The sequence below is a fragment of the Numida meleagris genome, chromosome 10 (genome assembly GCF_002078875.1).
Source record: "Numida meleagris isolate 19003 breed g44 Domestic line chromosome 10, NumMel1.0, whole genome shotgun sequence".
NCBI classification, from domain to species: domain Eukaryota; kingdom Metazoa; phylum Chordata; class Aves; order Galliformes; family Numididae; genus Numida; species Numida meleagris.
This window is the reverse complement of record NC_034418.1, coordinates 9,588,187-9,612,611: the sequence shown is the minus strand read 5'-3', so window position 1 is coordinate 9,612,611 and position 24,425 is coordinate 9,588,187. Positions and strand designations below refer to the sequence as shown.

At 39.8% G+C, this 24,425-nt stretch overlaps 2 protein-coding genes across 7 annotated transcripts in view; one reads left to right on the top strand and one right to left on the bottom strand.

Moving 5' to 3' along the window:
* On the bottom strand, positions 55 to 23,048 carry GPATCH1 (G-patch domain containing 1). 5 transcript variants are annotated; one of them, XM_021408405.1, is made up of 23 exons: positions 22,601 to 23,048; positions 21,159 to 21,331; positions 18,636 to 18,866; positions 17,059 to 17,208; positions 11,787 to 11,921; positions 11,417 to 11,502; positions 10,828 to 10,988; positions 10,387 to 10,484; positions 10,169 to 10,227; positions 9,630 to 9,875; positions 8,652 to 8,799; positions 7,925 to 8,004; positions 6,738 to 6,942; positions 6,100 to 6,387; positions 5,529 to 5,710; positions 5,128 to 5,255; positions 4,725 to 4,858; positions 4,186 to 4,355; positions 3,291 to 3,498; positions 2,847 to 2,957; positions 2,244 to 2,368; positions 1,572 to 1,717; positions 55 to 376 (listed from the first exon to the last, which is right to left on the bottom strand). In XM_021408405.1, exons 4-23 carry the CDS (start codon positions 17,102 to 17,104, stop codon positions 355 to 357), a joined length of 2,778 nt encoding a protein of 925 aa, XP_021264080.1. In that variant the 5' UTR covers positions 17,105 to 17,208; positions 18,636 to 18,866; positions 21,159 to 21,331; positions 22,601 to 23,048; the 3' UTR covers positions 55 to 354. The 5 variants fall into 5 exon arrangements, with proteins under 5 accessions (XP_021264080.1, XP_021264082.1, XP_021264083.1 ...); XM_021408407.1 differs by lacking the exons at positions 21,159 to 21,331; positions 22,601 to 23,048 and adding an exon at positions 19,020 to 19,457; XM_021408408.1 differs by lacking the exons at positions 17,059 to 17,208; positions 21,159 to 21,331; positions 22,601 to 23,048.
* Positions 19,605 to 24,425, top strand: part of RHPN2 (rhophilin Rho GTPase binding protein 2) — a 27,223-nt gene continuing 22,402 nt past the window's right edge. Inside the window, exon 1 of one of the 2 annotated variants that reach the window (XM_021408416.1) lies at positions 19,605 to 19,809. In XM_021408416.1, coding sequence (XP_021264091.1) covers positions 19,753 to 19,809 — 57 coding nt within the window. In that variant the 5' untranslated portion in view covers positions 19,605 to 19,752. Of the gene's footprint in view, positions 19,810 to 20,374; positions 20,399 to 24,425 lie in introns of those variants that run through there. The other variant, XM_021408417.1, reaches the window with a different exon arrangement.

The window sequence follows — 24,425 nt, the reverse complement described above, 5'->3', positions numbered from 1 at the left end:
TTCAGAGATTCAAGGTTCTAGAGGTCTGAGGTTATGACTTATTGTGCAAAAATGATTTGTAGTACTTGGTTTATTAAAATATCTTGCTTTGTGTTAATTAAAACAGAACCTGCAATATTTCACATTTTGCTGCACAGAAGGAATCTTTTTCAACAGTCCATAATCATTACATTTTTATCCTATGAAACATCACAAAATAAACATATAAACATTTACTTTCAAACAAATTCAATATGAATACATTATCTACAATGCTTCAAAGTATATATATACATGACTGATCTACCATCATGGAGGAGATCAAAAATTTGAGATCTAAAAGTCATTCAGCACTGAAGAAAGTAAGATGCTTCTTCAATACTGAAGTTGTTTCAATCTAAAAAAAAGAAAGAAAAAGAGGTTAGGCTAAACAGTAACATACATCATCAAGAGTATTTAATTACTTGAGCAGTTTCTTAAAGCTTAAATTAAGAAAGATCAGATAAAAGCATTCTATCTCAGTGCTCAGCAAACACAAAGACTTCCAAATTATCAGCTTGTACAGTGAAGTCAAACTATTCTGTGCAAAATGCACACAAACATTTTGGCTATTTACATAATCAAAAGAAGTCTTTTGTGTTTCAATACAAAAAGACAAATACATAACTGAAGCTCAGTTCCAAAAAAAATGGAAGACAGACTCCTTTGGAATGCTGACTTTTCCTGTTAGTACGCTCCCACTCCACTAAATAGCTAGACCACAATAATTTTGCCAGGACAGCTGGATGCAATACCTCAACAAACACGTTGAGACCTCTCTGTCTGCTAATAGGAGAGGCTCAGCACAATCCAATGCGGTGACAGTTCCACATGGGATGACAGAGACTTAAGATGACTATGATCTGAACCAGATGCAGTTAGTTTTAATTGGATTTCAAGTGTGGTGCAAAACAAAGTTTCAAATTGCTCTTTTCCTATTTTCACATCCCTGGTAGCACTATGTTCAATTCTCTCCCTCTATACTCTCTATTTATAGAAACAACAACACAGTTTAGATTTAGCAGAAACATACATGACAAGCATTGTTCTCCTTGCTTCACTGCTCCTTGCTGAAGCACAGAGTCATCCCAAGTATCAATGCCACACAGTGAATCTGCCTGAATTGGGTCTCTGGGTGATTATCAACAAAATGAAGCTGACTTAAAATATTCTGGAGCAGACAACATTGCTTTCCATGTTTCCAAGTAAAGACAGTAGACAAAGTCATGGAAATATGACTCACCATCCGTACTTCTTTAATTCTTAATTCCTTCAAAATATCATTCATCTGTTAGTATAAGCCCCATTAACTAGCACAGAGTTGTGTGTTTAGAGCCTTTTATCTCTAGAGGCTTCCATCGTAAAATTAATTATCCTATAGCTTAAGATACTAGCAACATTTCCTCACTTCATTAAACAAACTAGTAGGCTTTATAAAGAGACTGGCTGATCCACATTCACTACAAACAGGTTACTGAACTGCAAACTCATAAGTTGAGGTTTCAGTTATCCACTGCAAAATTTGCAAGTATTTCAGTCAACTTCCTATTTACCTTCTTAGAAGTTCTTTAGGTGACAAGGTTGTGGTATCTATATCACTAAGGCTATCACTGCTGTCTGTAGTATCAGAACTGCTGTCTTTTTCTGATTTTTTATTCTTGTGTTTTCCTTTGGTTTTGTGTTTCCTATGTTTCTTTTTCTGTAAAAAGAGAAACAATCCATTATACTACATTTTCATTTTGAAAGAGCTGGTTTATTCTGAAAGGCAATTACTACAAAAAAGCAAACATCCCTAAAAGTCAATTTCATCGTAGACTCTAAGTTCAATTGAAACACTTAACAGTGACCTTTTTTGCGCTATCTAGCCTGAGCTAACAATTAAAAATAAATGCCAAAACTACTCATCTCTTTCTAACACTTAAACCGCATCAAGATAGAAATTTGATTATTAGTTTATATAGAAGTTGTGAATTATACACAGCTCTCAGAATACGCCTGGCATCTTCATCATAAAACATAAAACATTAATATTATATCTGTACTCACATTGTATAAATGGGAAAAGCAGCACCCTAGATAATTTCCTGTTTTCAAATTCCAGTCTGAAAAACTCAGTTGTTCCAGTTTGAATCCTGTGTATCTATTTTCTACAGCATAGCATAAATCACAAGAAAATCTGACTGGTAGATCAAAGAACCAATAAGCTGATTATTTTAATTAAATACCTTTTCCTTTTTATGCTTGTGTTCTCTCTTGGTCTTGTGTTTCTCTCTGTTCTTTTTATGTTTTTCTTTCCTACTAGGCCCTGGAGAACTTGCTGGCACCGCTGTTCCTTGTTGCCATGTAGAGCCTAAAGTGCAAAGCAAATGCCGAAACAAAAAATACAAACAACAACAAAAAGGTAATTTTAATATTTAAATTCTATATTAATTTTCAGAGGCTAGTTTAAAAAAAGCTTTCAAACAGATGTGAAATGCCTAAACTTCTACTGTTTTCATTTTTCATACTGTTCTTTTTTCTCATTCCTGTAGTTCCTACTGTAATGAAATGCCTTTTCAATCTGTTAATAAAGAAATTGCAATGCTCATCCGATATCTCCATTACAGTTCATTAACCTTGCCTCTGTGGAACTACAACAAAGTAGCACAGGCAAAAAGATTCCTGCTAGCCCCTCACAGCACGGTAACAAAGTGCATGTTGACGCATGCTTGACATAGCACAGGCAGTTAAGAGGTAAAGTACTCATTCACAAACATTTATTAAAGATGTATGTATGATATTTCTTTTTAACATGTAGAATTTATTCTCTACAAGTCTACAGAACTTACCAGAAAAAAAAGACGGAGGCAACTTTGGTCCAAATTCCTCTGCATCATCCTGTTCCTGCTTTGGAATAGGCAATGAAGAAACAGCAGGCTCAGCTTTAACAGCCACGTTGTCTATGAAAAAAAAAAAAACAAACAAACCAAAAAACACCCCAACTCATTTATCTGAAAGAAAATACTTCTTCCAAGAAGTATCAAAAAAAGTTAAAGCAAATTGATCAGCATCCTTTATCTCCATGGACTGCCTGGGCCAACTGCATAGCTGACATCCTGAATGATTTCAACACATTGCCTTTATCTGTTTTTTGTTTTGTTTTTAAACCAAAATAGACCTATTATACAAGTTAGTTCAGAGTATAGCACTGTCCTAGCAGTCCCTGAAGTACTTGATTCATAAAGGAAGCTGTTACAAGATATTTATAAAAATAAGCATGCATTAAGAACTACCTTGTATGTTAGATGAACTACTATCAGGTGGATCAGCTTGTCTGGTGCTTTCTGAATCTATTCCTGAAGTAGATGGTTGCTGTTCTTCATCACTCTCTTCCTCAGAAGATGATTTTTCATCTGAGGAACTCACAAAGATGGCCTTAAATAAGTCCATGGATGGTCTGCTTTCTTCTTCCTGATCCTGATCCTTATCCTCATTAGCTACCTGCAAAGCAGCGTAGCAAACCACATTTAAACACCTAAAGAAACTAAGAATCTCTCTTCGATCAGTTAAGCAATAAAATAATTTCAAATATGCTGGGATGTATTGACTAAACAATCAAATATCACAACTCATAAGAAGTTTACAATTTTAATAGTTCTTAGTTCAAAACGTTGGAGCACTGCTAAGCTCAGTTTCCTGTAAAGTACTGAAATTTGTGCTCTACACACAATTGAAAACAGATCCTGAATTATTATAAATTCTTATTCATTAGTTCAAACTTCACTTACACACCAGATTAAATTTATTCAAAAGGAAAGCATTGCCAACCTCTACAAAGCATGCACCCTCCTCCTCAAAGCAGAAAAGATACATAAATATTCCGTGCTTGTGAGCAGAGTAGGTGCAAGTTACTGAATTTAACTCCCAGACTGTGAGCTACATTTTATCTTTCCTTAAGCTACTACTTCAAGTATAGCCATACTTGCCATCCTTGTAAATGGTGAAAGTTTTACATCTCAGGGTTATAACCTCAGAGTTCTTTCAAAAGCAAGCTCACTTTCTGTTTGCTTATCCTGAGCTAGCCCTTTGGCAAACTAATCTTTATTAAACCAATTCATATGCTATACAACATTATTTCCAAGGTTTACAGTCATTCTCCTTCATATTCCAACACCACTACAAACCCACCTCGCTGGGAAGCGCTTCACCTGCCTTTGTTCCGCTTTCTTCTGTTGTTGGCACTGGTGGCTTCTGCAGAAGATCAGCTTTTGATCTGGCAAGACTAATGAATTCACTGATGGAATCTTTTTTCTCCTTCTCTTTATCTGACATGTCCCATCTTGAAGGTTTCTTTGGTTCTAAAAAGTCCCAAACATTCAAATCACTCTCATATCAAATTCTACTGCATTTCACGACCTACTTGATTTTAATTTAGTTTGCTTCTTCAGCCTGGTTTGATAATTTTTATATCTTTTTAATGAATATCTGACCTATAAAGGTCTCCTAGATAGAATAAATTAGCATAATCTCACCGACTTTAGTTTTTATGTCTGAATTGAATATATTGGATGTATTTATTATTTATTTTTGATTTATATACCAGGTATTCTTCTATTAAAAAAACATCAGATTGATAAATTTATTCTCCAAAACAAAGACAACCATTTTTTATATTCCATTACTTCATAGCTAAGCGATTAAAAAAAAAAAAAACAACAACAACTTACTGCTCACACTATTATTCTCTTGTTTTCTTTCATTTGTTTCTTGAGTTACAGATGTAGTAGGCTCAGACACAGTTAAGAAATTAAATACAGAATACTTGTCTCTCTTCACTTTTGGTAAACCGACAATGGAAGACCTGCAGGGAAATAGAAATGTTTTTTGATTATAGTTTTCCACAAACAAATTATCTAAAACAAACTATAGTAGTCTTTAAAGTGCATATTATTTTGTCAGAAGTTATTTTACCATGCTTTATGAGATCAATTAAAACATTAGGAGATTCTATAATACATTTACTATGATACAAAAAGAAAACTTCAAGCAAGATTTTTCCCAAGCATATGAAAACTCAGAATTTTCGAAAAGTGTTCAAAAATTTAAGAATCTTTTAATTAATCATCTTACTCAGGATATGGATCGGGAACATTAAATCTTTTGCACAACAGCTTTTCAGGGTGCCATTCAAACTTGTCTCTTGTGAGTTTGCCAAACATCTTCATCTTCACAGCAGATTCCTTATCATCAACATCATTCTGAAAAAGTCAAACATGGTTTGCTAGTTAACCAACAACTTAGTGAATTAACTATTACTGTTGTAATACTAACAACAGGACAGATAGACATTTCAGCGTAGTTGAACAGATTAATGCTTTACATGCATTAAGTCTTTTCAAAGGTTTGCTTAACAGGCAACACAGCATTATTGACGTAACTACAAAAGAGTTTTAAAGAGAAATACTTTTGTACATCAGCAGTAAGGCAACAAATGTAGTTTCAATGTACCAAAATACTGTGACAACATATACCTCCTGGTCCCGAGGAACTTCAACTTTGTCAACATCATCTTCGTATTTGGCCCGGGTAAACCTGGATGCCAACGTTGAGCTGGAGGACTTGTAGAACATTGCTGCACGGAAGAATTCTTCTTGTTCTCTCCCTCGTTCCCATTCAGTCATACTTGGGTCTAAGTAACGCTCCAACGTATCCACTGTAAGTTAAGGAAACAAATACGTAACAGAGATTAAACTTTACTTAAGTTTGATGCTCTTCAAGAAAAAAAAAAAAGGCAATCAACCCTGCAAGTATTTCATGTTTATTTAAGGATAGTATTAATCTCAACTGTATTACTCCTTGACAAATAGAGGCAGTTTTTCTCAACAGCAAGAATGACAGCATTTGCCAAATGCAAGATAGACATTTTAAACAATTTTACTTGTAATGCTGACTCTTTACTTCTTGTCTTTTAATACTTCATTTATTTAATAGGTGTTTACACTCAAAGCTTCATCAAATAACTAAAACAGAGAGCAAGCAAAAACAAAAAAAAATGTTCTTTCAGAGAAAATTAAAAACGTCAGGATTTCTCTCTTCAGTTACCTTTTTCTCCTTGTTTAAGGCTTTTCACAAAACTTTCATATCTTTTTTGTTTTTCTGGATCTTTTGCAAATGGTTTGAAGTCACTAGAACCAGCATTTGCTAACTGTCCCCCCAACAACATTTGCCATTTGTGAGAAGCATCGTTTGGGGAGGCTGGCTGGAATCTGCTATTCCGTGGCTGCTGAGGCAACATTTTCGCTTTCAGTTGTTGTTCAGATGCTTGCTTTACTACTTTAAGTCTTTCTCTGTCTTTCTCAGATAGGTATTCCAAAACAGAAGGAGCTGGACCTATGACCAAAAGAAGTCAGAGATAAGTGAAAATGAAAAATTACTTCAACTATTTCTGACACTGCAGTGGAGTAGGAAGCCTACTTATACGCAGAGAAAATGCTCTTCTGCAACAACACACAATATGATGGCAGAAATGGCAGATGGAAACTACTGGTCACTACTGCATCTTTTAGGCTATTTGCACATATTTATACTACTTCGTAACTTCTATTATTGTAGATAAAAACACAAGCCACATTTACAAGTTACATTAGAATAATGTTCAAGTCTGGACCAAATCTTTACTGTTACATAAAGAACTTGTGGACCTACAGGACAAGGAAAGGCACAATTGTATCTATCAATACCTTTTAGAACGGTCTCTCCTAGTTGTTCCCTCCTCTGAGACGCATTCAGTGCATGCCTGCTTTGCTGTGCTGTGTCACTCCCCAGTTTTCCAGTTGATTCCTCTAATGCCTTTTGTAAACGGTAGTTTTCATTCCCAGCTGCTATTACAGGTCGAAAGTAATGGACTGGTCTGTAATTTCGTGGCAGGTCAGGTGGCAGATAAATCTTTACAGAGAAGTGGAAAAAAGAAGAAAAACAAAACCACCACAAGAGCAAGATACAACTTTGTGTTAAATTTTTAGAAATGGGATTGAGAAATGTAACCTCGATCTAAAAATTCCTCAATTTACAAGCAACAGTACAAAGAGACATTGCATTCTTTTAGGCTGAACCAGTAAGTGGCACTGTAATAAAAACTTTTGGAACAAATTGTTCTGTTGTCAATATATAATAGTTATGCAAAATAGGAAAACGTGCACATTGAGCAGCAGCAAAAATTAAGCAGTCTTAATATGTATTGCTTCTGTTTGACAATGTGTGCTCCTGATTATGTTTTTTAAAACAGAAGTCACATATGACTTAGTCATTTAATTGAACTGTTGAGTACTTCTGTGCTTAATGTATTTTCATGTCTTTCATCAGAGCTCTTTTTCTCCACATTCTTCATGCGAGCTGTAACTTCAAAGATTACCCCTCTGCCTCTCATAGAATGCAGTTTTATACACCATGCATATGTTTCTCCTTTCTTCATTAGCAAAAGGACAATGTCACACAACTCTTTTCACAATTCTAATTTATGGAAACATACATGGCATGAAAGATGCTAAGCTAAGAATCAGGCTGACAAACTAACTTGCCACCGAAACCATGAAGTAGATAAGTGTGGAGCCTGATTTTTACAGAAAACTGGACGCTACATCCGAAAGATGTAAAAGCAGAGGTACATTTTTTATTGCCAAATTAAATCAAATTATTCTTCCATCTTTATGCAAAATAATAGTGAATGCATTTGCTTGAAGTCTGAACATGGGCAAAGTTTAATGCAGTAGTCTGACTTCTTTGCTTAGTCAGCAATCTTTATTGCTTACTAGAACTTCCATTTCGAAGAACATAAAAAAGTATTATGCCACAGTAAAATCCATACATCTCACATGTCAATTTTGCTTTCATTGTTATTCTTATTGCAAAAACATCAGTATCTGCTTACCTTGTTTGGAGCTGATGGCTTTGATGCCAAGGAAAAGCCATCCAAGATTTTGCCTATATATTTAACTTCTGTTTCAGACCCTACAAAAACAATCACAGAGCTGGTCAATATTTAAAACACATATTTTTCATAAAAACATTTTTTTCCTGAATATTACATTTTGCAGAATATTTTACGGAACATAATTGAATGTGGCTACAAGTGAGACAACAGTGCCATTACATGCACATCTAACATTGTGCGTGCCATGAACCGCACACAACAAACGTCACGAGTCACTTCAGAAATCACTAATGCATTCCAAGCACTTAAAAGCTGCACTCTAATCAAGCAGTATCAAGATAAAATTTACAAATGTTGTCATTTGAAAATAAGCAAGTCTGTCTAAAAAAAATCTATTTAGGAGTAGTGGGTCATATTTGGGGCTATACTTCATAATAATCTCTTTCTTCAGTGCAATTGAATACTGTATTTCACGAAGCAACACATACAGCTCTTTTCAAAATATAATTTGGGTGCTCAGTCTAAACTGGCATTACTGGAGGGTTAGAATAATTATTTCCAGAATTGGAACATATGAGTATTCCAAGAAGACAAGGCGAAGCTACAGAAATCAAAGCTAGAAGATACCAGTCTACTAAAAATACCTGAAAAGACAGACGACACTACCTGGATATGTTTTAAATACAAATCACATTAAGTCTTTAGACATAACTATAATTCTTACTTTTTTTGGATCTATACTCCTTAGGCGCTGTCCAGCCATACAAGCCATCTCCAGGTTCTTCATCTTTTAGAACCGTATCATATTTTGACAATGTTTCGGTTGCATAAATATCATCATCTTCCTCCTCTAAAGCTCCTACACCAAAAGCCTGTAATATATTTCAAACAAAAGGAATGAGAACACAAAAATGTGAAAATTATATTGTAAGTCACATGTTGGACCACATCTACGTCTGCATCTAACCATCTACACTATGCAAGATGTCCAATATACATATGTATACTGGGAAAAGATGTACTACTTCACACAAAGAAACAAGTGGTTCCAACTGGGGGATGAGGGGCATGGGAGAGGAAGCAAACAGATTCTACTTATTTCAATCCCTTCGCAGGGAGGGACAATAAGTTTGGTCTGTACAAGGCGAGGACAGCAGCCTAATTCTAGAGGAAAGACTTTGCATCTGACTAAGTGCAGGTAAAATTATTAAGGGAGAGAAAAAAAGGCATGAAAATTAATGAAGTATAATTCTCAAAATTATATAAATTGACAGAGCTCCTTCTACATAAGAACTACAAATACAACAGAAGAAAGTAAACCCCTCTATCTCAGAGATTCAACATCACTGAAAAAATTCAGTAAAATTGACAAAAAAAAACAACTAAAAGCATATTCAATATCAACTTTCTCTAATCAAAGTAACACAAGAATTTTCTCAGTTCAATCATTCAGTGAGCTATTTTTACTCTATTATTTCTCATTAAAAACACTGACAAATGAAAGCAGTTAAGAGTTATAAGGATTTGTCCATACTTTTATATTAAACAAGCTAAACAATGGAAAAAAAGGTAGACTTCTTAACCTGTTTCCAAATCACACTTAAGGTTTCTTACTGTAACTCTACAATGATTAGGTGCCTTCCATTCTAAATAAATAAGATTTTATCACTCTACTAATAAAATACACAAAAGAATATCTTACCTGGCCTGTGATACCTAGTTTTCTTCTTCTATTGTTTCTCACATCACCAATTAAATTACTTGGGTCTTCAGAATCAGCTGCAAATAGATTAAGGTGTTCTTTTCCAGAAGCACCAAACAAAGCTTGGGAGGGGTCCAAGCCCTTATAGCCAAGTCCATGGACATTCTCTTTTGGAGTCAAATCTACAGGCATTACATCTTTTGGTGCAAACGTCACATTCTCTGGCTGGTACTCATCCTCTTCATCCTTGTAGAAAATTAAAGTACGTAAGAATAACTATGAAAAAAAGAGTATTGTATATTTAGCTTTTACAACATTTAGTTAATATGAGACTAGGCAAGTTCAAGTTTCTGTAGCTATATATTAAACTATTTATGAACCACCACACCCATAATAAATATTTATGAACATTTTAACAAAACTTTTAATGGTGCGTTAAAGTACTGCTTAAAAACATCAAAAAGTTTTTTGTAAAGGGTGTAAACACATGTAAGTTATGTATAAGTAAGTTATTTCTATCTCTTCTGCCTGTACAATACCTCAGAACCTTCCGAGAGTCCAGGTGGTAATGCACAACCATATATTTTCACTTCAGGGTCTGTAACAGATGTAACAGCATCATTATTAACTTAAAGTTCTTTATTACATTTCTCTAAAATTAAATAAATAGATTAAATAAAATATTAATATGGACTTTTTAACGGGTGTGTGAATGCTAGCTTTCTACTACTGAGTTTAGGCACTTCACTGAACTTACCAGGTTTCTGCCTACGTGGCTTTCTCTTGACTCGCGGTCCAATTCCTTGTCCTTCTTTCCAACCCATTTTTCGCAACAGTTCAACTCCAATTGTTATTCTAAGAAGAAAACAAAAGAAATGAAAAATAAAAAAGTCACAATTCTAACATCCCTTGAAATCTAACAGAGAATCACACCATTTGAAAGTATGCTTTTGTACCACACTTTCAATCAAAATCCAAATGCATCAACATTTGCTTATACGCTGCACCAGTTTGTAAGCATTTGCCTGGTACAAGTCTGCAAATACAAAAAAATCCACAAGGAGGCCTCTCTGAGAAGGTAATACTGCAGATCTTGAAGACTCTTTCATGAATTACTCCAGTCAAACATTGCTTCTCTTATCAATGCCCTTGTATGCAAAAGGAATTTCTTGGTTAACTTCAATTTAAATTTACTTACTTTGATGGTCCTATTAAATCATCAAATGCACTAGTTCCTGGAATGGCAGCAACGACTCCTGCAATCTGTCTAGCTTTCTCTTTTATTCTGTCTTTAGCTTTGGATGCAAAATCATCTGTGGTTGTAATATCTTTTGGTGCTATCCCAAATTCACTAAGATCCTAGAAAAGACAGGCAAAACAGAAAAATTACATTAGAAAACATTTTCCCTGAAATACTTACTGTAACAGTAAAGGAAAGAAAACCGGGTGTGACCCTTATATTGGCAACATTTTTCAATATGTTTATATGGTTGATTTCTATGTAACTTGAATGGTCATATTACGAACAGCTTCAAAAGCATTTGTACCTCCTGATAAGAGAAAATGAAAGGTTTGAAGTATTGTTTTTTTTTTTAATATTGAGATTACACAAACTTGCTATGTCAATCTATTAAACATCCTATAGAACATAGGAATATAACAACGTATACATGAAATAATTTTAAAGTTACTTTAACTTTTGTTATTTAAGTTATTTTTTCATGGCCTGAAACACTCACAGCCATGGCAACAAATTCCAAAAGAGACCTATTTCTTTCTCAGTTTACCTCTTCATCCATGAAGTCTTCTGGTCCAAGAACAGTTCTGTCTGCTCTCTTCTGCCGTGATGATATAAAAGCTGAAGGTGTCCATCCTTTAAAGAAGGCAAACCATCTAAAGTAAGGTACTGCAAACTACAACATAGCATCTGAAAACAACTCAAACATTTGAACCTTACACCTAAAGGTTACATCAGGAGAACATTCATAGAGCTGCAGTCTGAGAAACAAAGTTTAAGTAACTCCAAAAATTCTGTTCCAACTATTTACATAATAACAAACAGTGCAGGAAAAAAAATGATGACTTTTATTTCTCTTTCATCGATGTTATACTACAGTGATCAAGCAACCCCTCCCTGGTGACAGAAAAATATCTCACCTTCCTTTGTGCCAACAGTGTTAAAGTAACCAGCAGAGAAGCCACCAGTAAATGCTCCATGAAAACGCTGATATCGACCCTTTGCATCTTTAACAGTCTGCTCTTGAAGAGGGACGGGCTTTTTAATTCGTTCACCTACAATGAGACAAATCAGAAAGTCAGTCATAACATTACGTAAAAAATAGAACCTCTACTTGGTCCAGAAGCCATTTCTTCCCTTGCAGTTAAGAACAGGACTGAATAGTAGCTACCCTGAAGTAAAAAGCATCAGCACATTACACTTATTCCCTCTCTACTTTATATACTTGTGTACGCCGTTAATGTACACTGACAGAGCAAAAGCATGAAGTATTCAAACAGAAATCCTAAATTCTTACCAGTTCTGAGCACGTTTCATTTACTACAATCAGACTAATAAATTACGAGTCTGCTTAACAATGCCTCCAGTCTGTAAATGTTTCCTGCTTGTCACAGGTACATAAGAACTATTCACGAACCACTAGAAAGTTTTAAAAAAGTAAATACCACCCAGATTCTCCTTAATATTGATTGACAAGTTAACTATGCAACTTTTTTTACATAAAGGTTTTCTATAAAAAATCCTACTACAACAAATTTTCAACAGAATCAGTTATTCCACTGACAAAACACAATACTTGAAATACTTTCCATTCATAAAGAGAAGCTTGTGAAGCCTTACATAGCCCACACTGAACCTTCTGTAGGATCAAGGCATTCCAGTGTACTTTACGGTGACAACAAACTCACGCTCACAAGGCCCAATTCCCTTTTCGCATAAGCTCATTGAGGCATATAACACCACTATCACTAATTGTTAAGAATTTAGGAGTTCCTGCCTTGGCAAAAAATAATGTGTAAGACTGCAGTTTCTCTAAGCACTGGTCCACTGAAACTGCCACTACCAGACCACCATTTGTCATCATTCTATTAAAGAAGCACCTCTCTTTGCACGGCATCCTGCTGCTTTCCAGCCCCCAACAGGCAACAAAACTTCTCTTTACCTCCAGGCAGACAGCTCCCAAACACCACTCACTGGCTGTTTGCTTTCAAAATGTTCCAAGTGACAGCAGCCGGGTGCCACAGAGCTCCCAGAACCCCAAAACCCAGTCGGAGCGTTTTGCACGCACACAGCCCCCATCTGTCCAGCAGGCAGCACGCCTGGCAGCAGTACTTGTAGAGTGACAGGCTCAGCACTCACAGCCGTGCAGAGGTGCTCAGGCAACGCTGTCTGTACCGTGAATACAAACGTAGGGCACGCCCACAGATCAGCGTACGCCTTAGAAGTTATAACTAAAGTCTAAGTAAGACACAGCCAGACGCAGCACGGCGCCGACACACGCACGCTGCACAGGCCCCGCCGCTCCCAGCCCTGGGCCGGGCCGCGTTATTTCGCCGGGCCTCTCCTCCGGGACACCCGGCCACCCTCACCATAGCGCAAGTTAGAACGGCGGAGGAGGCCAGGCGAGCTCCCTGGGGTCCCTCACCCTCTTGCAGGGGCTGCAGCGCGGTCCCATAGTTCACCAAATCCTCCTCCTCGCCGTCGCTCGAGTCGGCCGCCATCTTGCCGCGACGGCGGCTCGCGCGGGACAGTGCGCGGTCACGTGAGGCGGTGGGGGTGGCCCTCCCCTCCCCTCAGCGCCGCGCCCCGCCCCTCAGCGCCCCGCTGTGACCACGCGGGGTCCCCCCCGAGCAACGCGAACACTAAAACGAGTTTCTGCGGAGAGCCCAAGGCAGCCTGCGAGCTGCGCGGGACGCTGTGTGGAAACAGAAAACAACGCAGCGGCTTGTTCCAAGCCAGCTGAGGCGCTGCGTGGTGACTTTGGCAATTAATAATGCTAAATAAAGCCAAACGCCGGACGCGGTAGCCACCTAGCTACAGCCTCCTAACATCTCGTCACCAGAACAGAACGGTTCTCAGAGTACCGCTGGGCTCAGGTTAGGAAAATGGCAGCACATATCTGTGAGACAGATTTTATCTAAAAGCAAAGCACAAAGCAACCTCTCCGAGGCAATGCAAACAAGGAGACGTGGATTTAATTTCACTGCAGTTTGGAGCTGACAAGCAGCCAAACTTGCGTGACCACACTGCTGTAAGAGCTACTGACAAGCAACGTGCACCAGGAATCAGTGCAGGGTGTTAGCATTCAGACCTCTGGGAGATGCACCTCACAAGGGAAGCTTTTATTCAACATATTTGTATAAAGACCGTATCAGAACAAAAAAATATCCATCAATGATGACCTAAGTGTTCAAAACAGACATTCTAATTTCCTCATTCCCCAGTATTATCTGTTGGAAACTCCTGTAACAGTTGTGATTCATTTGATTTCTCAGCCTTACAGTTTTCCGTCAGACTGAGGTTCACTCAACATTTTATTATTAGAAAAAAAAAAAACAAGTATACACGAAAAAAAAATACACATCACTTCTTTTTGTGAAGTAGTTTCATGTTCCATTCAGAACTTTTGCAAGGATCACCAATTTATTGAATTCCTTAAAACTAAATCACAACAGCTATAAAAGACTCCTGCACTTCTTAGATAGGTCTCCTTTAAGTTTAGCGGTGTACTCTCTAATCCAGCCTTTGTGTTTGTTTGTATGCACAGAACTAGTTTCTTTCAAAGTGAAACTACCCGAGTTTCATGTGGTTTCAGGTTTCCACAGGAAATATTTACACAGTTGTATGCAAATAGAGGGTACTCTGTTATTTAGGACTATGGTTGGCTCAAAAACAACTCAGTATAAGCCACAGGCATTTATCTACGTACATTAACTTTTCTCATCATTACTAATTAGTAAGCAGTTATCCTAGAGCACATAGTGGCAAAATGAGTTGTTAGCAGAGTCGCTTTTTCTTTTTGTTTAGGAAATAATTATTCCTAAATAGTAAAGTCTGAGGGATTTGGATTAACACAAATACTTAAATAAACTTTTTTTTTTTTTTTTTGCACAATGTCAACAGAAAATCTTTTGAGTGTTTTGTCTGCTAAGTTCAAAGAGATAGGGTAATCAAATCTTGAAGGTTTTTTTTTCCCCTTTAAAGATCTTATCAGATTAGGAATACTTTTGCATCGCAGTGGTATTTCCTTGTCCATGGTAAACTCTGTCTCCTATTTACAGTTGTTAAAGCAGGTGATAGTTACTATCTGTAGCTGTTAAACAAGACGATGCCAATGACTTTTGGTAATGGTAATTCAACTAACATTTTTGTAGGTTTGGATAGTTTATGTTTGAAATACATTTTTTTAATAGTGATTTGAGCGGTGAAAAAAAAAATCAGCATTTTAAAATAAAAGCTCAAAGCTAGTACACGTAAAGCTGAATTTGGGCCCCTAACCTACAGATGGAGATCAGATTTTGTTTTCCAATATGTTTTCAGCATCTGTTTTTGAATTAGTTCATCAAAGAGGGAGACCACAAACATTACTTCCCATATCCTTTATAATGTTCTGTATTCTTTAACAGCAGTCCCTCAAATAGATAACTTATTATTGTTTAGTTTTAAGTGACTTGAATCACTGCTACTGCAAACTGAAACCAGCATAATCCATGCACAAAAGTAGAAAACAAAATTTTGATTATTCTACAAATTAAAAAAAAAAAGTTTAAAAAAAAAGAGTATATAAGAACAAGAATTCAAAACAGAATATTAAATAGACTACATTTTTACTATTCAAAACAGGGCAAAAGAGACAAACGACTTCACCGCTGACTTATCTTGGGTTAGTGGGAATAATATTCATCCCTAATATTCATCCTTACAGCGCATGGCTACAGCATCATTGCAGGAAACAGATACGTGAAGTACAAACCCTAAGGCGTTAAGCTTTTACAAAGTGCTAATTTTCATTTTCTAAAGGATGAACAAACAACAACAAAAGAGATAATGCATATGGTCCTTAAGTATACAGATTTTTATCTAAGGGTTTCAGCTAAAGACAAGGCATTATCTGGAACAAGTGGTGATCATTTTGCCCATGTCTAACCTTACATTATTTATTGCATCTCACTGAAACTACAATGTATTGTTTCAAATATGATAAAGCTCCAGTTAACCCATGCAAAACAGTTAACTTGAAGCAGTGAAATACTGCACCTGTAGCCAATTGTATACTTTATATACAATTTAGACTTACCACCGATTTTGCGTTCCACTTTTTATACCGTTTGGTATCGCTCTCTAAATGTCTTGGTTAGGAAAACTTCTGGCACTTCTTCCTTGCCATTCCTGTCTGGTCACTTTTCAATTCTTCTGCCATAAAATGCAGAAGGGCTTCTTTTGTTTAAGAGAAGACCTTCCATTCTTAGTCACAAAACTTTTTGATTTCAAAAAGTCCTAGGTCTAGTAAACTTTTATCAGCCTTTAATGAGATAGACATCACTATTACTACTGTGCCCCCACGCCTGTTTTTGCCATTCTCTTGTTTTCTTTTGCTAAATGCATATTTGCAGAGAATTGTGTGAGAAAGAAAATAAAATTGGCCTATGAGCCCTTTTCCTCTCTCCTCACCTACATCTTCCCTGCTGTAGCCAGACATTCCCTTACTAAAGAACTACAATCTTCAGAAATAAAGAACTCGACAACTGTAAAGTTACAGACTGTCAGGGATGCTGACAAAATCTTTTTTGCTCTCAGAATAATATTTAATATTTAATATGAAACATTAATATTTAATATTCCAAGCCAACAATTGAAGGAGCAATAAATATGTCCAGAATTCAAGAATCTACCTTGAAAATCAGCATGCGTTTGAAGCAAACTTCTCTCTTTGTACACTATCATTCTGATGTGCTTTTGCTGATAAGCATCCTCGTCTATCTGGGACAAAAACTGCTTTTGAAGCACCTGTTGCCATACTATAGCTGCAATGTTTCTAGTCACAAAAAAAAAAAAGTTCTCTTCCCACAGAATAGTACTGTTCTTACTAAGTCAAATCAAATTCATATCTTCAGTGTATAACTGCATCAACACAAGTTGCAGCAGGAAATGAATGTCCTGAACTGAGACCATTTCCTATTGGCCAAAGAGAAGCATAAGGACTAAAACAAGGACTGGAATTTCATGTATTCACTTTTTTTTTGATGAGGGAGGGCAAGGACAGGACTGACTGAGCAGGCAGAATTACACAGACATGATAGAAGCATGCCACATAATGCGTATGTACGCATATACTATGATATATATGCATGTATCTATGTATACTATTGTGTCTCTGTGGTAAGGCTATTCAAATTCTGACCTCTCTCTCACCTTGACTTCTGTGGGACAAAAACTGGGACAACTCAGGCTCTGCCATTGAAAGGCAGAAAAGGCATTGAAAGCCTGTTTTCAATGCAGTCTTTGTTTGCTTCACCTGGCTGGTTTATCTGTGAAAATGCAGAAAGCCTGAAGCACAGAGTTCTGGAAAACAAAGAGAGAGATTTGATGCAGAGATAACATCAGTTGCTCTCAGCTTCAGTATTTTAGGCACAACACACTGATTTTCACTGGATGCAAATCCTTGAGCATCTGGTAAGAGATGCTTTCTCAGAGACAGTGCCATGTCCTGTGCACCAGTTCGCTGAATTTGGTCTCCTATGGTTACAGATTTCAACCAAACATCTGCCTCTGCGGATCCCTTTTTCTGAGTGCATGAGTTACTGATTCCCAGTCGGTTATTGCTCAATCTCTACAATGCAGGAAACCAAATCCTCTGATTAATACAATTGTGAGAAACTGAGAAAGTCTGTGGTATGAACCCACCTCTATTTCAGAATTCTAACAGCAACTGGAAACAAGTTATTTAACCAAATGGTTAGAAGAGTAGGGACATGTTTTCTGAGATAAATCAGTTTTTGGAACGTTCTAAGCTGCAATTTACATTCCAGGGTCATGGAGTGCTCTTACCCCATCATTACATAGCTCAGTCCTAACTTCTGAGACCATGCAATCAACATGTCTTCTGCAAAAGATCATATTCACTAAGAGGAGCACTCTGTAGGCAGGCAAAACTTACTGAGACTTAAGAAATATGAGATAAATCCTGACACAGTCACGAAGTACCTTTATCAAAGTGAGGGAAAGTCTAATCTGGCAGCTCAGAGGGTGTTGGAAGATGTTCTCAGGGTGCTCACCATGGGGGAGGAAGCCTATAAGAGCTATCTCAGATTCTTGAAGTTGCTGGAGAAGTTCACTGTGTGTAACACTGCTGACTTTGTTTCATTCCAAGTATCCACCAGCAACTGTGAAAGGCTGCAGTCTGCAGTCTGCCACCGAGATATGCTACAAGTAAGTTATCTTCGGTACCATTCTCTGCAGAAACTTATGCAAATTTGTGCTTTACACACACCACAGTAACAGTCACTTGTCTCGTTGTTAACCATCTGACCCTTTAACCAGGCTACAAACTCTTATGTCTCTGTTTGGAGTAATAGCTATACCCTTCATGCTAGATCCATTTTCAATAAACCCAGTGAAAGCAGCGCTGTGCTGACTGCCTGATTGTATCAGCACAGCCCATGCTGACAATTTGCTGATTTATCTCTCACTGATGTTAACTTCAACTACATATTGGGAGATTTACACTGATTTGGCAAGATTAAGTTTTTCAGATATTTTTCTTTGGCAGGTCAGTATGTTTTCTAACAATAGAAAAACAATTTAAAACATTTTCCCACAATTTAAAGAGAGATTGAAGGAAGTTAAGTTACTTTCCCATTTTTACCTATTTCTACTTTGACACGCAAATTGCTGCATTGATCCAGTATCTTTAGAATTACTGGGGGGGGAAAAGAAAAAGGTACTGGGGTGGGAGCGTACAATGTCTGGAAGAACAAAATTCAACCAACCTCAAGAGAGACAACACTGTGTCTCTGGATCCCAATTTCTGAACTGCTGACTCGTGTGTTCTCCCTTAAAGCAGCAGCGGGCACAGCTCAGCCAGACCGCTCTGCACAACTCCCTGGAGATACCGGCGCTTTCAAAGGGAGCTTCTGTGTGGGACATAATTCCAAAGATATTTTCCTTCGATAAAGAACGGCTGTCTTTGCAGACACCTTCCTGGCTCCTGAAGATTAAGGCTACAGAAAGACAAAAACCAGAAAAGGACAGGATACGTTTGCTAATAATCACTTTGAGCCCTTTGATACGTGACATCCTTACATGCTTAAAGCCCACATAACTGTAGCTCAGGCCTGGGTAGCAATAGCAACCGATACTGCCCGTTTCCTTACTCGAGTGTCCAACAGAAACATCTGCAGAACCGGCTGCACAGTGGAATTTTTTGAAGACGTGACGTTCTCTCTGTGAACACCGCAGATTTTTGCACTTCTGAGGCTGACCCCACAGAAATTTCCCATACTCGGGGCCAAGTCCCGTCTGCCCTCGGGCCATCAGGACCCAGGCCCTGGATCGTTCCCCGGGCTCAGTTCGGTGAGCCGTGCCCACGCGGAGTCCGGAGCCCACACAGCGCGGTGCTGGGGGCCGAGGCCGCCCCTCCCTGATGCGGGCGGTGACCGCAGCGCTGCCGGCGGCCCTGGGGCCACGAGGGCTAGCCGGGGCACTGTTCTGGCACAGGGACGAGGGGAGGCCGGCGGAAGCGGCAGGAGGCGAGCGGTAACCCGGGGTCCCAGCCGGACTCCGCCACGCCTCACGGGAGCGCGGGGTGCAACCGGCGGGCCGGGGAGGAGCCCCACGCCCGTCAGCCACCGCCCGTACCCGGACCTCGCTCCGCACGCCGGGGCTGCCCGGCCGCGCAACCTGCACGGCGCGCCCGGCCTTCTACGGGGGGTCGCCGCGCGAAGCCACCCGACCCGGAGCAGCGAGGGGCACGGCCGCGGGGCGGGGCAGCTGCTCCCCGCCCGCCGGGGGTGGAGCCGAGCGGCGCCGTGGGGGCAGCGCCGGCATTTCCCGTAGGGTCGCGGCTCCCCGCAGCAGCGCCGTAGAGGACAGCTCTCTCGCTCGGAGATGACGGACGCCCTGCCGGCCCGCGGCTGCCCGGAGGAGGACGGCTACTTTCGGAAGGTGAGCGGCGGGCGGAGCCCCGGGGGTTCAGGTGGGCTTCGGAGCTGCCAGCCCCATCCCGGTCGCCCGATCTGAGGCGGCGCTGCTACCCCCGGGCCGGGCTCGTGCGCACCTCCACACAAGGAGCCCGGTTCCACCTGGCGGGCTTTCTGTCTTTCTTTCCTCTTCGTGCCTCGCTCGCTCTCGAGTAGTCGCCCTGTGTACCTGTCGGAAGCTTACTCGAGTGAGGCGGCGAAGTTAGCAGACTCGTTAGGAAGCCTTTAATAAACATCTCCCCTCATTACTTGTCAGACGACGTGGGCGGCTTGTGCCGTGCCCGGGCTCTCTCGGCACAGCGGCAATTACCGCTCCGCGCGGCCGCCGGCGCTGCTCGGGGCGCTCCCCTGGCGGCCCGCCGGGCGCCGGATCCCTGCGCCTGCAGAAGGGCCCCAAGCGGCGCTGCCCTGCAGCAGCTGGAAGCGGCGCGGTGCTGCTGGTGCCCGCCGTGCTGCGGGGAATGGGCACTGCCACACCAGGAGCCAGGCAGGCTGAGCTGAAACTTCAAATCTCGTCCGGTTTCTTCATTTGAGTAATCCTCCTATAGTATCGGGTGAGTAATCGCTTAGCAGTCCTCAGCAGGAAATCGTGAAGTATGGCAAAGTTGTAATCGTTCAAAGTTCTCACAGCTACGCTCGGGTGCGGGTGCTGTGGGCTGCCGCCGTACTTGAAGCAGAGCTTGACAAGCTTAGAGAAAGTCAAGCTTGTTAAGTTAGGGAAAACAGACAATCGGTATCTATTTGCCCTTGTTGCTGGGGACTGGCTGCAGCCTGACAGCCAAGCTGTATGCTGTGAGGTGCAGGACCGGCCAGAGGACAGGGTCCTTACTGGTTGCAGCATTGTACATTAGGAATAAGGTCACATAAACAGCATCAGATCAGAGCAAGCTCCACGTGCCGAAAGGGTACGGAGGTTTTCCAGTATGAAAATACTCAAAGACCAATCTTACACCTCATGACGAGCATCTTCCCCACTTTTGAATCACTTCTCATAAACCAGTGCAAAATGGACACAAGTCCAATAGTAAATCTGGGTGAGCTGGAGCTGCAGTGGCACATCTTTCTCTGTTCACTCAGGCGATGTTTGAAAGGCTCATCTAGCTCTTATGTACCATTAACGCAGTTCTAAACTTCAGATCAGGTTAGAAGCTGAAAGCCTTCTGTCCATAGAAGTTAAATGCAAACAGAAAACCAGTATTCCTTGTTACACATTAGTTGAATGGTCTCAAAGATCAGAGCTTTCATTCTAAGTAGATTCAGGAGAAGAAAACAAGCAAACAAAAAAGAAAAACCTGGAATCCCAAACAGACTCACCTTGTGAACCCAGAGCGTTCCTCTGGAATGAATTTACCTTTCTTTAGACCTTACCTGTTCGTTTGAATGGTATGCTAGATGGCTTCATGTAACAAACTGGTTATTGAACTAGTCATGTGTGTCCATGGGCTCCCCCCACCTCTCAGGAGTCCCTTTGCATTGTTTTCTGTTCCCTTAAAAAACAAAACAAAACGCACTTTTCATTCCCTGGAAGAATTTGAGGGTTGTTCTACTTGTTCTGCTGGTGCAGAAACACACTGATTTCCAAAGCCATTGCATGTGTTTTGAGATGAAAACACACTTATTTTGTTGATCTTTTTGTTCTATAAGGTGCAGAGCACGGTGAATATACTTCTTTGTGTCAGGACTGCTCATAAAAGGGCTCCGAAGCATTCTGTATGCAATGAAGTTGCCTTCTATACTGTAGAAGACTTAATTTTGATAAAATTAAGTGGTTCATACAACATTCATGTTTTAGACTTTTGATATATTCTTGTGATAAGTGGATTGCTGTGGGAAGTTTGCTCAAAGCTGACCTAGTGCCCTTTTGTAGCCTTAAATATAGCATACCAGACAATAACCCTCACTGTACCCAAGATGCAATATGTGAAAGTTTATTTCCTGAAGTCTTATTTAATTTTTTTTCTTTAGGGAGGAGGGTCTTTAAAACAGTGACTGGCTTTGTGTAAATGGCAACAGGCAGAAATTGTGAAACAGAAACACAATCCTGTTTCCTTCTTTCACTCCTGTTGCCACACTAGGAAGTTAGGCTTGCTATGACTGCCAGGTCAGTCCCAGATGGGATGGGTGGCAGCTTCTGTTGGCAACTTTCAGTGCAGCCTTCAGGCTCTCTTCCTCCATTCATTCCCAGCTGTGTCAGCAGCAGCTCTGTAGGGACCTCTTACCCCACCTCTGTCTGTGTCCCCTCTCCTTTGTCCTCATGGCAAAGGCCACTCATCTTTGCATATGCAAATTGCAATTTCCCTTAAACCAATGACTTCCTTTGAGCTGGTTTTGAAGACCACCCCCCACTTTTTCTTTTTTTATTATCTAGTTTTAAAACAATTCTGCAACCATACAGGGTATACATGAGTCTGTCAATATTGACATTATTCCCTTCCCCTTGCACCTCCCCTGAGAAAAGGGAGCCTCTCCAACTATTTGGTTAGCCACAACTAAACTTGTGAGAGGGATTTTAGGTTTAAGAAAAATAAATCCTGCTGTTGCTCTGAAAAGGATGTGGCAAGGTGGAAGGGGCACCCTACTCAAGCTTTCCATCAAAAAGGAGATGGAGCTTCTCTCTAGAAGTATTTTTGTGGTTTTTTTTTTTGCTTTCTGGAAATATAGTGCCTAAGGAAACTGGTTCTGCCATTGTTCTATCTCTGCCATCGCGTGTTTGTAATTCAGTATTCCCCGTGGTACAATACCAGGGCACACTGTACCTGTAGTTCTGGGTGGTGCATGTGCTCCTGGATGACCGCTCTTGTGCCACAACCTTCTCTGCATGGAGTTCCACGTTCTTTTGCTGGCTCTGGCTGCGAGCCTGTGAATCAGCCGTACTCATACCATTCTCTATCCAGATCCACTCCCTAGCATTCTTCCTATGAAAGAATCTATGGCCAGTAGGAAATACTGACAAAACTAATGATAAGAGCAAATAACTTGTTTTAAAGGCAGAGCAAGGCCTTCACGTAAAGGATTTTTCAACACACAATACTTAAGATAGGCTTATCCCCATATTCCATTTTGCTTACCTGAGATGCTTATTGCACTCCAAATGACGTAATTCTTTAGCCTGCTATAGCTTTGCAGATTGCCTGTTCTTTATTTACTCAAGTTCTTGTGGGAAAGGCAACTCTCTTTCCAAGGAGTTCTCTTTCTCCACCCCACCCCCCCCGTCTTTAGTCCAGAACCGAGCCCACTAAACCAGTGTGCCTTGGCAGAGTAACCCAAAGAACAGGTCAATATGCAGAACTCAGGGTAGCTGTGAGGCTGTGCTTGTCCATTCACAGGATCCAACACCTGGGTGGTGATCTCTTAGTAGAGTTTCATCAGCCCCAGGGCATTTTTTGGTGAGTAGAAGCAGAGTAAGGAAAAGATTTCTAGCAAGCTTTTTAGTGTATAACATTCCTCTCTTGGTTGACTGCATTATAATGCCTTGTACAGATTGTAACTTTTCGGGTTTCTTAATTAGGAAGCTGCCATAGAAGAAAAAGCCTAAGTTTATTTTTCAAGCTTACCTTTTTTGTAGGTTTGCAGACATGTGCTGGTACAGCACTAAACATCCTATCTTCAGTTTGGTTGTTTTGGAAAGCAGTGTGCTGTGTTACGTACAGGCAGGGCACCTGGGCAGCTAGCTTGTAGAACCTTTAGATTCAGGTCAACTGATGAAGATAATTGCTTTCTTTTCCCTTTCTGAAAGACTGGAGACAAGAAAATTGTCATGTAGACCAAGCTGATGATTCAGAAGGAAGACTGTATAGTAGTCCTTCCTGCTAGGATAAAAAGGCTAAAAACAGAACACAAGTAGTTCTGTAAATAGAGAGAGTAGCAGGCTGAGAATGATGATGGTAGGTATGGTAACTCGCTTGTGAATCAGCACTTCCCTAATTAATCCTTTCTCTCCTTAGCTTTTGGGCCTTCTTGTGTAGGATTTGCCCCCTGCCCTGCTGTGATTTATGGATCAGTTTACCAACCTGCTACACCTGTGCTTCCACTGGGGCTTAGCTAACGTGGCTGGTTTTAGTCATTAGTAGCCAAGCAACGATCAACATTAGCATTGACACAGTAATATTTATTTGCCTGTTTGTTCTCTCTCTGCTTGTCTAGCAGGGCCAGAAACAACATCGAGGTGATTCACACCCGACATCATGCCATGCTCTGTCCACTCATTATATACAAATTAAAAAAAAACAAAGCTGAAAGTATGCCTTCATGAGAAGCTAGGAATCATTTGGAACTTGGTTCATCGAGGCACAGGCTTCTCTGACCCAACATTAATTTTGATTAGTGAGTGGTGTGACAAGATACTGTATAGAAAAGATGCGTTTGGAACCATACAATTATTAATTATGAAAATTTATTATTAGTCGTTGGACACTTAGAACTGTAAAATAACTGCTTATGGAACAATTAGACCAGGCTGTGGAATATCAGTTCTTCCTTATCCCTCTGCTCCTATTTTAAGCACAGATTAAAAATATCTACTGTAGAAAGGTTTGTGGTATCTGCCTAAAATTTCAGCACTGAACTAATAGAATCTCTCAA